At 33.4% G+C, this 14,034-nt stretch overlaps 1 protein-coding gene across 2 annotated transcripts; it reads right to left on the reverse strand.

The window, feature by feature from the left end:
• Window positions 1–3,248: 3,248 nt before the first annotated feature.
• LOC130655110 (major facilitator superfamily domain-containing protein 8-like) lies at window positions 3,249–10,207 on the reverse strand. Of its 2 annotated transcripts, XM_057457812.1 has the most exons (11): window positions 10,020–10,207; window positions 9,258–9,364; window positions 9,108–9,151; window positions 8,687–8,927; window positions 8,250–8,363; window positions 7,804–8,007; window positions 7,452–7,545; window positions 6,477–6,611; window positions 6,277–6,380; window positions 5,589–5,785; window positions 3,249–5,348 (listed from the first exon to the last, which is right to left on the reverse strand). In XM_057457812.1, the coding sequence occupies exons 1-11, from the start codon at window positions 10,079–10,081 to the stop codon at window positions 5,109–5,111; spliced, it is 1,542 nt and encodes a 513-aa protein (XP_057313795.1). In that variant the 5' UTR covers window positions 10,082–10,207; the 3' UTR covers window positions 3,249–5,108. The 2 variants fall into 2 exon arrangements, with proteins under 2 accessions (XP_057313795.1, XP_057313796.1); XM_057457813.1 differs by lacking the exon at window positions 10,020–10,207 and having other exon boundaries at window positions 8,687–8,923; window positions 9,258–9,354.
• Between the last annotated feature and the right edge of the window lie 3,827 nt (window positions 10,208–14,034).

Genomic DNA, 14,034 nt, shown 5'->3' on the forward strand with positions numbered 1-14,034 from the left:
GCGGAAGGTCTTGGGCTAAACGCCGGCCGAGTCATATCAAAGTCTATATCAGTGTGAACCGACCTTTTTTGCTTAACGTTCAGCATAAAAGTAGGATTGATATCTAAGGTGGTTGTCTAGGTAAGTCGCCATTGTATTTGCACGCCTAACCTAGCTCAAATGGAAACTTTGAATGCACTAGAATCCCCTTCACAGGACCCTCATTGATAACAGTACCATTAGGAACTGGTTAGGCTACCCTGGATAAATAAAATAAAAGTAATAGTTCAAGCCTGGATTACCTATCTTCTTGAGGCATTTGTAAACCTAAGTTTTAGGTTTAATTTAAAAAATTCCCGGGTTGGAGACGAGAAAAAGACTAATGCTTTATACAGAACACAGTGTTAAGATAGATAACGAGTTATACTAAACAATAATTAATACTAATACAATTTAGTTCCAATGTTTCTGTATGGATGTTTGGATTTAAAGTACTAACGTGGTTTTAAATGTGTTTTTTGGGTAATACAATAAAATGTATTTGCTGGCAATTGGAAAAAAATCTAAGGAAACTAATTGTAATAAATGCATAAAAAATCATAAAAAAATTACTTAAAATCTCTTTAATAATAGACATCGTTTGTCTGTCTGTGCGCGAAAGACGCGTCCTATTACGGAAACACGAACATTCTATATCTGCACGAAAGACCAAATGCGATATATTTTTACCGACTTTGTTTTGATCGCCCGCGTTGAGCAGCCAATTGTAATGCCCGATTCTTTTAAAAAACCAATCCCACATTTTTGCAGCCACAACATGTGTCTCTCTCGCACACTATTGCAAACAACATCAAATTTTAGTAGTCAGCAAACTTTAAAAATTTTTCTTTCCTTTTAGAGAAACCATGTTTTTAGATAAGGTATTTAAATCAACGAAAAAAATGAAGATATTTATAATAGGCTACTTGGGGTATTCACAACGGATCATCTATGCCTTTTGATAACAACCTCAAAGATACAAATCAATACAATCCAGGGAGTAATCAATGAGCTCAACTAGCTCTAAAGTTTTGACAGTTATGTGTTCAATTGGGACCACATTTTTGAATATCCTCACAGCCATAGTGAAGTTTCACACAAGGATTCGCCAGATAACGTGTAGCGTATAAAAACAATCGAGCCCTACTCACCATGTAAACTTTTAGCCGTCAAACTTACTCTACGATCTCTGACTTCAAAATTGGCAATAAAACAATCCATGGCTATTGATATCTTTGAATAGTGCGTTATTTTAACATAAAGTTAATACCTTCTTCGATTTTTGGAGAACTTTCAAAATCTTTTATTATATTCAATCAAATTCGGTACTTTCATCATACCGTAGTTGGTAGTGGCTGATGCAACATATTTAAGAACTTTTGATATATACTGTTTTTAATTTATGTCTAGTATGAAAATACATTACAACATAACTTCACAAATAATACTGAGAACATAATACTAAATACAAAGACGCAAATGGAAATAGAGCATGTTAATATCGTGGTTCGTGGACTACACAAACAATAATTAAACATTACACTGTGGCGTACACAATAGACAACTTTATTGTAAAACATCAAAAACCGACAGCAAAAAAATAAATTACTTACACTTGTTTTACTTTGTATATATACCGTTTATATACCGTTTCGCAGATTTAAATTATAAAGTGAATAAGTTTGATTCAGACTATTATTACACAAGTTCTTATGGTGTCAATACATTCACCCATAACTGGGCAGGCGATTTGAATTGGTTATGTCCTACGATTAGTTTGATTGGAAACGTTTTAAAACACGTAAAATATTCTCGTGCATTTAGAGTTTTATTAGGGTCCATGTGGGAATCATCGTTTTGACCATTACTGACACACAATGGACATCACTTTGAAAATTTAGTTTTAAATTCTTATTTAAATCGGTATTTTTGTAGTTGCATTTAGCCGTACAGGCTTGATATCAGACACTTGCCTTCCTACTTGCCTTGCCTGTAAAATTCCCGTACGGGCATGATATGTGAGATTTGCCGTGAGGGCATGTTACGCGAAATTCGCCGTACGGCCTGGATGTATAATATTCGCCGTAGGGGCATGTAAATGTACAAATATTTTTATACTTGTTGTTGTTATGCTAAAGTCGAAAATTACACTTTTATATGTTCTTAACGAGGCTATTCTCATGGCCCATATATTCTGTATTTAGATTATAAAAATATTGAGTCTGGGAAAAGTTGAGCGCTATTTAATTTCATTACACAGCCACGAAACTACCAATCTTGTTTAAAGCAGCTATTGTCGAAGGTACTCTGAAAAAATACCGTAGAGCTTGGCACAAGTGGATTGAATGGTGCTTAAAATATTCCGAGGTCACTCACACTCGTTCTAAACAATTGTTTAATAAGTATAATTACATCTGCAACGTGTGGCATCAGATGGGGCCATATAACTGCTGGATTCTATTCTCTAAAATTAGGTAGTTAATTAGGGTTTGAAGGTGCTTAATGCTTTATAAAATTGAATGCATCTTAGATTCATTTTATTATGTGTCCTCGGTTTTTCAGAATAAGCGAAATATTAGACATTAATTTTGCAAATGTGTAGCTTACCAATGATGGTTTCCAAATCTTAATTGAAAAGTGCAAAAAAAACTAATTACGCGAGGTGAACATCGTTTATATAGCGTACAGATAAGAAAACCAGTCCAGTGTTCTTTTTTTACGAGCACCTACGAAACATCAAAAATAATTCATACTCCAATTTTGGAGGCAGGGCAACTGCAGCAGCAAATGATGGAAGTATCAGACCGAGTAATTAGCAAGTATGGAAGGTGGTCTTAGTTGGTGGTCTATTCTTCTAGAGATGGGTATATTAAAGATTGTAAAAGAAATTTCAAAGTATAAAAACATATAGGCATATAAGACAATCCTATAATCCCAGCATTCAATTTGTACTACACGTTGCCATTACGAGAGTATATTCTTGGGCCAGAGGGTTATTTTTAACAAGAGCATGTGAATTTATAAATTAGGCTTTTCCCTTTTTTTAATATTTTATAAGTTGCTGGTATAACTACCTAAATCTTAGCCACACATGTAATTATGTGGTAATTTTACTTAAAAATTATAGCTTTTTGTTTTTGTTCTGCATTGTAGAAAGTCAGGTAGACTAAAAAATCGGATTAACTGGGGTATTATGGTGATTACAGACAAGTAAAATAAAACAAAACAGATTCTAAATCGAAATATTTCGATAAACTTTGTTCTTACAGATCACTTACAACTGTTTCCAAAATTTTGCGAATTTTTGTACATGTACATGTAAAATGTTATGAAAAAACAAAACAAAAAATTCACTGAATTTGATATGTTATAAAAAGTGAATAAAACAAAAAGCGTAAAGTCATGGAAATTAAATATAATACATGTGTTTACAAATAATTTTCATTTATTTCTATGGTGAATAAATTGCATACGGTAAAAAACATGCCAAACATAGCTGGTCCTTTTTGTGCCTGGGCTTAAAGGGTGTTATATTTTCTCATCGTAGCATTTAAATGTAACTACGCCTAAAGGGCGTTACATATTTTTTTTTTATCGTAGCGTTAAAAGTGTTTGTTTGCTTGGGAGGAACTTTTTAATCTGTTATTGTCATTACACAATCAAAAAACGAGCTAGCAAGGGCGAATCTCCACAGGACGATTTTTACGACGATCGTCATAAATACTCGAGAGCTTGATGGGTCGCGATTTTGTCATGACGAAAAGTTAAATTGGTTTCTACTTTTCGTAACAAAAATCGTCGCGAATTTCATCTAGTGGAGATTCGGCTTAAAACAGAAAACTGGTGCAAAACTGCGAGTAAAAAAATGGTACTTAAAAATAAATATTACAAAAATGCACATCATTTATATTATTATTCGTTGATAAAATATGTCTATAATAATTTTCAAATCCATAACGGAACAGATTAAATTTAACAAAACCGAATAAAATAATTTCTGACATGTCTCACTGTAATTTTTACATTATGTATTATTACTTTTATTATATGTATTATTTTTATTATTAATATTAAAATTGTTTAGCCAGGATAGCCTATTCGGTTCCGATTGACACTGCTATCAAAAAAGGGTCCTGCGAAGGGGTCCTAGTGCATTTAAATCTTCATTTGAGCTACGAAAGTTGTGTGACCACAGCAATCGCTTAACTAGATATTCGCCTAAGAATCTCCAACCCTGGAACGGAACCAATTTCAGATTAGTGCATCAGTTTGTCTAAAACTTAAAAAATGCACTTTAAAAAAATCCCTAAAGTAAGAGTCTCTCCTTTTCAGAATTTTCCATAAAATCCTTGCTAAAAACAGAAATCCAACTCGAAATCCAAAAAACCATTCTAAAATCATGGATAAAATTAATGAAAGAAATTTTTTCGTGAGTTTTCAACACGAACAAATGGGTGAAATTGGCACCACTCTAAGTGGCTACATTTGCGCACACGTTAGCCAGGTAGATAACGTGTAAAATTTGCTAGTGTTATTCTTCAGCGCGCCCTTATAACGAAATAATCCACGCCGCGGCATACAAAGATCTTAAAATTCGAGAAAAATGGTTGTGCTGTCGTCAGCAACAATAAGGATGTTTCAAGAAAAGATCCGAAGTCTGAAGTCTGCCGTAAATATTGACAAGTGAATTTTGAAAATGCGCCACTCTAATATAGAAACAACGAAAGGGATCACTTGTGGCCGCTAAATTAGAAAATTACCGTGATTCATTATATTTTGTCCACGATTGAAGATCAAAATCTGGAGTACTTGAGCAAAGTCCAAGAAGGCTTGCAACTTTGGCAAACTTTTAAACGCTAAAATTCTGAAGACATACCATATGATTTGATATAGTAGGTATCAGCTACAGAACTTTTAAGAATTCTCGTCGTCAGGTAAATATTTTACTTGTGAAAACTATTAGTCAATCGCTGAAAAACACTGACCGTACGAGAAAAAAGCTGCTAAGAGCATTATTCAAGGTGATGCAAATCACTTGCCACAAAGGACAAGATGGTTGGTGAAATCAGAAACCATTTGCGCCTATTGAATTAGACACTTGGACTACCAGCAGTATATGAATCAAGCTTAGACAGAACTCGTCTCCGTTTGTTGTAAGGCACAAGACGTCTCCAGAACAAAGCAAACAGTACAAGAACTAACGTGAGCATGCAGATTATACTAACAGCTGTCCAACGCATACCATAATGTCTGTACATAGCTGTAACATACAACGGTCCAGTGACGCGAGCAAAACACCCGGCACCCGATAACCAGCCCATATACTTTCCCTAAAATGTAATTTAAAAAATATTTACGATGCAAGATTAGTCAAGTCGTTTTTTATAACGGGGTTTTTTATTCCCTCACAAAAGAGTATACTTTACTAAACATCCTGGTCTTTTTTGTTTCATTTGGACAGAGACAGATATAATAGGTAACATATTAGAATTAAAAATGTTTTAAGCATTTTAATCCGATAGTAATGTCATTTACATAACTAACAAAGTCTCAAGCTACGGTAACCTTACCTGTGGAAATGGTCCAATGGTCTTCGAATACAACACATTTAAGATTACTACAGCAATAGGGTAACCAATTCCTACCAACGTTGCTCCCGTCAAAAACTGGCCGAATGATAGAGACGGTGTATTGTGGCACCAAGCATAATTATAAGGACAGCCACCGCCTTCGCTTGCATCATTGGTTACCACCGTCGCATTTATCACTGTAAAAGTATAATAAAAAATATTCCCGCCACCCAGAACATTCATAATGTGTTAAAACGAAACTATTTTTCTATTCACAAGTTTAAAAGGTTTAAAAGATGAAAATTTTCTCTAAAAAAGAAAAGTAGCTAATGCTTGACATAAAAAGCATCATGAATTATTTACATTTCCTGACTTTTTTTGCGTCTAAATCCGCAGAAAAGTGTGAAAATTAATACCCGCAAAAATAGGTAACATAAAGGTAGTAATAAAGAGCATAAATATATTCAACAAAACAATGTAACAGTTTTCAATGCCGCGTATATAATTGTCAGCGATGGATTTGGACTGAGAGTTTTCACCCCCGAGAAATTTTCAACGGGTAGAGTATTAAGTAAACTAGTCGGTGGCCCGTGGAAAAATCCACGGGTTTGCTACTTGCAGTACCATTTTGCGGAACAGACAGACAGACGTATACGGATATTAAATTATAGATGAGAGGAATACATACCAGCCTTGGTAAGCTTTGGATATCCCGGTCCCCAGGGTAAATAAATTATAAACCCTGCTAACATAATAAGAAATCCAATCAACACAACAGCACGATCACCCAACCTTTAAACAAAACAAAAAAACAATAACTAGCTCCCTAAACAGATTGGTAGTAGTTCGCAGCATATTAAAAAAAAGCATTGAGCACTGCACACATACTTTTTCGCCAGAGGTGCAGTAAGAAGAAAACACACAATAGCAACGATACCAGAAATGGAAAGCAGAACGGAACCATAGAACACAGTTTTACTTCGAGACCAAGCATACTCATTCATTATTAGTGGTGACAAAATCCTAAAAAGAATAATAAAATTATTTGCATGCACACAAATTTGTTTTAAACTTTCTTTTCATGAAGAAAAAAACGTTTATCAACATTAACTCTCTTAATGTTGTAAATAAATTTCAATAATGTATATGTTCTCAACAAAAATAATACATTGTTGGCAGATATTCACAACAGTTATTAACTCCAAAATATTTTAACAATAAAAAAAAAATCCAGAATTGATAAAAACATATTCATTGTGCCCACTACATTCTTGCCACAACATATTGTTAAAAATTGTAAATATAAGCTCTAGAAGCAACTTAAACCTGTTCGCCAACTTGACTTTTAAAAATACAAGTCCAGAATGTCAAAGTAGGGGAACTCGCAAAACTTCACTAGAGGTGGTCCATGAAACCGTGGAATTAATTACAGCCCCTTTTATTAAGACTATTGCCAAACATTTTCTTTAAAGCAAAAGTACAGATTTTTCAAAGAGAAACATAAAAATGTGTTTTCATTTAAAAGTATGAATTTGAAGTTCAGAAAGATAAAGAGATTTGTTTAAAAATAAACTAACGAAAAAATATATTTTCTCTGTGGCAGCAGTTTCAAAAATAATTGTTAAATCGGTTCTGCCTTGCAGTGTTTTCGTTTCCATTGGAGTATAGGAATCTTCGTTTTTCTCCAATACCACGTTTGTGGATGTTTTTTGTTGCAAAATACACACAAAGTTAGAGAACAAGGCGTCACTGATAATTATTGCTGTAAAATTTTACAAAAACTTTTTTTTGGTTTCGTCTGAAAAATATTGATCGTCCTCCGTGACTTAAAATGCAAAAAAACGAAAATATATAGCTACCTACGTCTCATTCAACGCAAAAATGGACATCGACACAAACCATAATATTATACACACAATGATCACGGGAAAGTCGATTGGTTCAAATGACATGGAAGCTAGTAAAAAAATGACAAATATATGTTTATATATTTGTGCCCGTTTATCTAGCTACAGAAGCGAAGCCACACATTTTTTTGTTCAAACGGGCGTGATTGTAAATCTCTGGACCGTTTCTTGTAAGTTCCTAAGGATTCCTCGCCATGGTTGGGAAATTTGGACCATCTACATTGACTAAAATGCAATCCAAATTCGTGATATTTTTTAACTTGCCCCTTTTTAGGTAGCAGTGCAAAGAAGGACATACAACACAATACCTCGTCTTAACCTTTTAACTTCTTCTTTAAATTTCTCCTTTGCACCACCAACATCTTCAACATAGTAAAATGTCAACAATACAGCATTAACAACACTCAAGATAATCATCAAATAACAAGGGGCCGTATAAATGTTAAAATAGAACTTCATAGAGCTAACATACACTCCATTGGACGGTACCACTTTCGATAAAGCTTGCAGTGCTAAAAAACAGTAACTTAGACAGTGATCTACACAATGTATAGTACACGATGAAAAAAAGTGGAAAAAGAGTAGTAGTTCTGCAAAGCAGTTTTAGTAAACAAAAAGACAACAAGGGTATGCATATGTTCAAAATAACCACCGAAGCAATACATACAATGTTCATTTTAATCCACTGATGTTAGGTAAAAGAAAGTCTCAATTTAAAATAACGTTATATATGCAAAATGTCTGCACAACATACCTGGACCAATAAAGAAACCAATAGCTTGCCATAATGAAATGTATGACATTATTTTTCCTCTTTCATCTTCAGTTGACAATCTAGCACCAACTGTCCTTGCTACTGATACTGATCCTATACAAGAAAATGAATTTTATTTCTTTTATAGGGATTTTATTATTTAATTAAAAACTTTTTGATATGGCAATGAATGATTGGAACTAAGTACAGAATCCATAGCCAAAAGTTTCGTACGAAGTGAAACCACATAAAAGAGTATATATTTAAAAAAATTATGAGCAGGGTTTCATATAAGAGGTACCTGCCCTCATGAAAATCGGCAACTAAAAGAAAATTTGATTGCAACAATATTATTTCACTAAAAATATGAATAAAGGAGTCTTGGTATAGTATATACTACTAAAATTATTTAGTGATGAAAAAAATAATACAATTACCAGCACTTAAACCAAGCATTAACCGGGCACCAAAGACTACCCAAATTCCATCAGCACCAAAGGGCTGTGCATATGCGTACAAACCACTACCCAAAGCCAACAGAATGCAAGATAATACAAGAGGTTCAATTCCTCTTCTTCTGTCACACCAATAACCAAAGATAACAGAACTAACCATTTGTGATAAGCTATAACCAGCATTGATGTACCCCATAAATGGCTCACTCACAGACTGATCTAGCTGATACAAAATAAGTTAAAATTACAAAAATTAAAAGAACGGGTTTTAAAAGTTAGTATTGGTGGGCAAAATAACTGCCAACTAGCTATATAGCAAATTTTTATTCAGATATAGGAACACCATTTTTAAAAAAAACAAACGGTTAGATGCCGCTGCAGTGAAATAATTTTAATTTATTACCTTTCGAAGAAATGGCCACAATGAAGACATAACAATAGAAAAACCTGCAAGAAGGAATAATAAACAATATAGCAAGGGCAAGATCAACATGAATATACATCACAATAGGAAATCTGATTTTAGTAAGAATATAATAAAAAATATATATACTTATTGATCCAACAAACATTGTAAAATACAGCACATTAAAGGTTCTTCTTCGTATCTTATTGGTGAGTGCAATATCACGATATGAAATGCTTTCAGATGATCCATAACTGAAAAAAGAAATTCTAAATTGCATCTGAAGTGAAAGAAAATAATGATAGCTTCTTTGCCTTTATTTAAAACTAGTAGGGCGTCACAATAGGAATAGAAATTGGTTTGTTATTATCATACTTGTGGAAAAAAGTTCATAAATGTTTGTATTTTTTTTACTTTCATTAAAATGTTTTTAATGCAAGTTATAAACTACAAAAATATCTTATACGAAGTGGAGCTCATCTTTTCTTAAAAATATAGCTGAAATAATGTCAAATTAAATTGTTGTTTTTTACTTTTCTTCACTTCCTTGTCATGTTTTTTATGCGGCTAAAAATTTGCACGGAAGATGTGATGTAAGTTGCATAAGTGGTGTCAATTTACGTTAAATTTTTACATAAAATAAAAGAATGAATGAACATTTTCCCTTGTGTACACTCTTTCATAAAAAAATATGTGCATGTGAATGTAGATTTAATGTAAGACTTAAATAGAAAGACATTTTATTTATATAGAAGTGTATTTATCTTTTTGATTATTTAATATGGGTTTACATGGAAGTATTATAGGGTCAATTTTTTGTTTATGTTTGAATTATTGTTTCCACCTTGAATGAAATTAACTCATGGTTTATATATTATTACAGGAAATAAATTAACTCATTAAACCAACCTTTTGTCATCAGCATTGACACTCTTTAATAAACCAGCATTTTCTTCATTATCTATTCCCATATTTAAACTAACATAAGAGCATAACAAAACATGTATATTGTAAATCACTAAAATAACAATTTTTTACATCTTAGTCAGCCATAATAATTATATTAAAGTATATAAAGCCCTATTGATCCAATAACCCATTGAAATAATTTGTGTATTCTACCATAGGTCAATAATAAAGACATGTTTGATAAGTAAAAACACTAATCAAAGGTTGATACAAAGTTACATTAATCTATATATTGCAAAAAAATTGAATCAATATTTTGGAAAATAAACTTTGTGATACCTTGTCCACAGGTTACATATTACAGTATATTATATATTATATAAATATACTGAAGATGGCCGCAGTTTCGACTGAAAGCTTTCGTTAAATATAAATTGAATTTTTCAACTCGCCAATGTCTTTTTTTATTTAAATACATATACTTAACTTATATTGTAATATAATATAGTATATAACATACAACTACTGCTATCTAAAATGACTCATTGTGAAAATGCTCTGATATTTAAATATGGAAAAAATTTAGAGCACCATCAAGAGCTCAGCAAAATAATTCAGTACTTATTGACATCATTAAAGATTATTAACACCATTACAACTGGCAACTTTATGTTGTTTGTTTGCTTCATGTTTAAATGACCCATAGTGATGTGTAAGGATTGCCTCTTAAGAGAATAAGTATGCCCTATGCTTTAAAATAAAAACCCATAAGAACTGAGCCAGTACCCACCAAAACCGAGCAGGATTCCACTCAAAACAACCAGGAACTCGCCAGAAACAAGCAGAAACTCACCAAGATTTGAGCCTAACAAAAATATTTCTCCTCCAAAAAACAAAACATCTGCATCTATTTGAAAGACACAAATTTGACAGGCTTGATATGACGAGACCCCACTTCAACTTTGTCTCCAATTGAAAACAAATAAATATTTGTGATTTATGCCCAATGTCCAGAAAATATATATATTAACGACAGATAATCCATATAATCTATATTATAATACCTGTATACATCTCTCTGTCTTTCACGCAAAATGGTAGCCACAGTAGCGAGATAAAAAATGCAATAAATAAATGGCGGGCGAACTTCGTGGATTTATCCACTGGCCCCTGACTAGTATCAAATAAAGAAGTTTACAAGCTGAAATCTATTTTTAAGAAGAGAGAAAGATAGTAGCTCAAAGAATTTAATTTCAGTGTTTTTGGAAATTGTTTCCCAAAAATGTATAAATAAGGTAATAACCATTTCCCTATGTTTTTGATTTTTCGACACAATGCATATGTGTGCATGGAATTTTGCAAGCATCCACATTTTGTCCTGTCCATACCATGTTAAAAGTGAAAAAAGTTTGCAGGAAGAAAACATTGCCCCAAATATTTGCAATTCGTTGCAATTAAAATAAAGTGGAATTAATGAGAATTGGTAATCACATTATGTAGAATTAATGGGGATAAGTTTGATGGGTAAAAAATTACAACCCTTATTCCATTATAAAAAAGTCATATATACATTACTTCTTTCAAGCAAGAAAATAAAACAGTTATCAGTAAGTTTATGCTTTAGTTCTGGTGGGTTAATGCTTGGTTCTGGTGTGTTAATGCTTGATTCTAGTGGGTTCAACATGCTGTAGTGAGTACGCTTAGCAGATCCGCAGGTGTACAGGCAGGGATATAGATAGCTAGCTGTGCATATTTTACTATTTCACATCGCTACCCTTACAAATATTAAGGGATATATATACACTATGTCTATTATTTCCAGGAAGAGTCATGGCATAGGGTATTTAATGTTAATTTTGAGCTATGCAGACCCAATTAGTCCCAATTATTGGTTCTACGCTCTACCCAGAACTCTCTGCAACATCCAAGTCCACACAGTGGTCAGTCAGGGAAAACAGCAAATTAGGTTCATCTCCTAATTAAGCCATGCTGATATCCTAATTAGGATATGAAATCGTATTTTTAACTTTAAAATTAAAAATTTTAAATTTAAAAAAAATACAAAAATACAATAAAAAAAAAAAATTTTGAAATTTGGCTGCACAAAGAGAGTGAAATAAAGATGCGGATAGCGAGTTAACGGTGATTTTTTTGCTTTTAGAAAATTTTCATAGCCTAATTAGGATAGCATAACTAAGTAAGGTTAGGAATTCTTCTCCTAATTAGGCGAATAGCCTAATTAGTTTATGATATCCTAATTTGCTGTTTTCCCTGATTGGTCCTGATTGGTGGTGTGGCCATCTCCCCAATTTCCCTCACATGGCCTGGGTTAACCTGAGGCTATGGTAACATTCTCTTTTCTTCCACAAAGTGCGAGTATTATAACCATAAACCTACGAAGCCATTATTAGAGATAGTGGTGTAAGGAGGAGGGTCAAAAATAGGGTGCTTTTTAGACACAATTAGATAAATTTGTTTATCACATCTTAAAAAGCTCTGACAATGTAATTAAATGACAGTGAAAGTTGTTTTTTATGCTCCTGCTGAACAGACAAATTTACTTTCGCCTTTTAAAATCCTTAAATAACCACACAAAATGGGGAGTACTATTAGACACTTCTTTTCCGCACACAGCAGCGTCGCCATTTTAAGGACACTCTCATCCGTTTAATCCGTTTGGAATTTTCCGTTCGCCCGGAAGAGTTTTGTTTTATAGCAAGTTAATACCTTTCTTTGTTTCCAAACCTCTTTGAGTTAAACCTGTTTGTCTGGGTTCGAGAAGGAATCAAAACATTATATTCAACAATTAACATATAGGAGACATTAAGCGTGAAAAGATAACATTTGAACATTAAAATGTGAACATGGCATGATTTAATTTATTAAAGTTTTCTACTCTGTAGAGCACTCATCTCGCTGATAGTAAACTTTTAATAGATTTTTTAATTAATAGCTCGTAGGACTTATCCTTTATAGACAGAACGGCTGCCCTTCAAACACAAATATTAATTGCTCTTCAAAGGACGAAAGCAACTTTTTGCCGTATCCTGGTTGTCAGTTTTTATTTTTCCGAAATCAGCTCCGCTAGGCGTGCGGAAAAATTCTGGCAATTCCCCTTTCCCTCTATACGGCTAATTCCCAATGCATTGTGGTAGTTGTATTCTACAGTTTTCTCTCCCAGAAGCGAGAGTTTGTAAATAAATAACAGCATTCTTTTTATTGTGGCGATAAAAACACGCTACGCTCCATACTACATACAGCCGGCGACAGAAAATACAAGTGATGTAAATCATCCATGTTCTATTTCCAGAATCCTCACCTATTAGGCTTTCTTCTTTCCTTTTTCATTTTACTCGTAAGCCTTCGTCAGTTCTTGATTCGCGTGTCGTTTTAAATTAATGGCCTAAATACCCGTACGTCAAAAAAATCTATTTAACCTGCTTGCTAAAAACCTCTCGCACAAACATCCGATCCAGCTTCATCTCCTGTAATAGTGCTTTTTTGCTTAAATTGTTCTCCCGAGAAAGGCGTTAAACGAGGTTTAACATCAACATCTTTGTACATTCCGTCAAGCAACTTAGCAACAATGTTTCTCAGTACATAATGTTGCAGCGAAATGAATCCTCCTCTTTAGCAGGATAGAGCATGTTGTGTAGGTCAAAAGAAGAATCACATTTGCACTTACATTGCAACCCAACTTCGTTTCCAGGGCATCTTGTATTCTTTCTGACGTGTTTCCCTCGCGCAGGCCTGATATTAAAAATGAGACAACAGGCGCTGGGAGCAAGGTTGATGACAATCTTATTGAACATGTCGCCTTCTGCTTCGATTGAAATTGTCAACAGCCAGTTTGCAGCTCCTTCTTTACAAGAAAAGTTGGTACATAGCTTTATAATAAATTAGAATATGCCACACATAGATCATGTTCCCAAAATATTGGGAGGTAAATATGTGACACTATTCCTCTGAGTCCATCTAAAATAGACCTGATCCACCTTGTATTCATTTTATATAA

Source organism: Hydractinia symbiolongicarpus, chromosome 8 (genome assembly GCF_029227915.1).
Source record: "Hydractinia symbiolongicarpus strain clone_291-10 chromosome 8, HSymV2.1, whole genome shotgun sequence".
In the NCBI taxonomy this organism is placed as follows: Eukaryota; Metazoa; Cnidaria; class Hydrozoa; order Anthoathecata; family Hydractiniidae; genus Hydractinia; species Hydractinia symbiolongicarpus.

Excerpts from the sequence above, each read along its gene's own strand:
- LOC130655110 (XM_057457812.1), bottom strand. The coding sequence starts at position 10,081 with ATGGGAATAGATAATGAAGAAAATGCTGGTTTATTAAAGAGTGTCAAT. Across the intron at positions 9,152-9,257 it reads AATGTTTGTTGGATCAATAA|GTTTTTCTATTGTTATGTCT; the intron begins GTATATATATTT and ends TCCTTCTTGCAG. Across the intron at positions 5,786-6,276 it reads TCCAAAGCTTACCAAGGCTG|TGATAAATGCGACGGTGGTA; the intron begins GTATGTATTCCT and ends ATACTTTTACAG.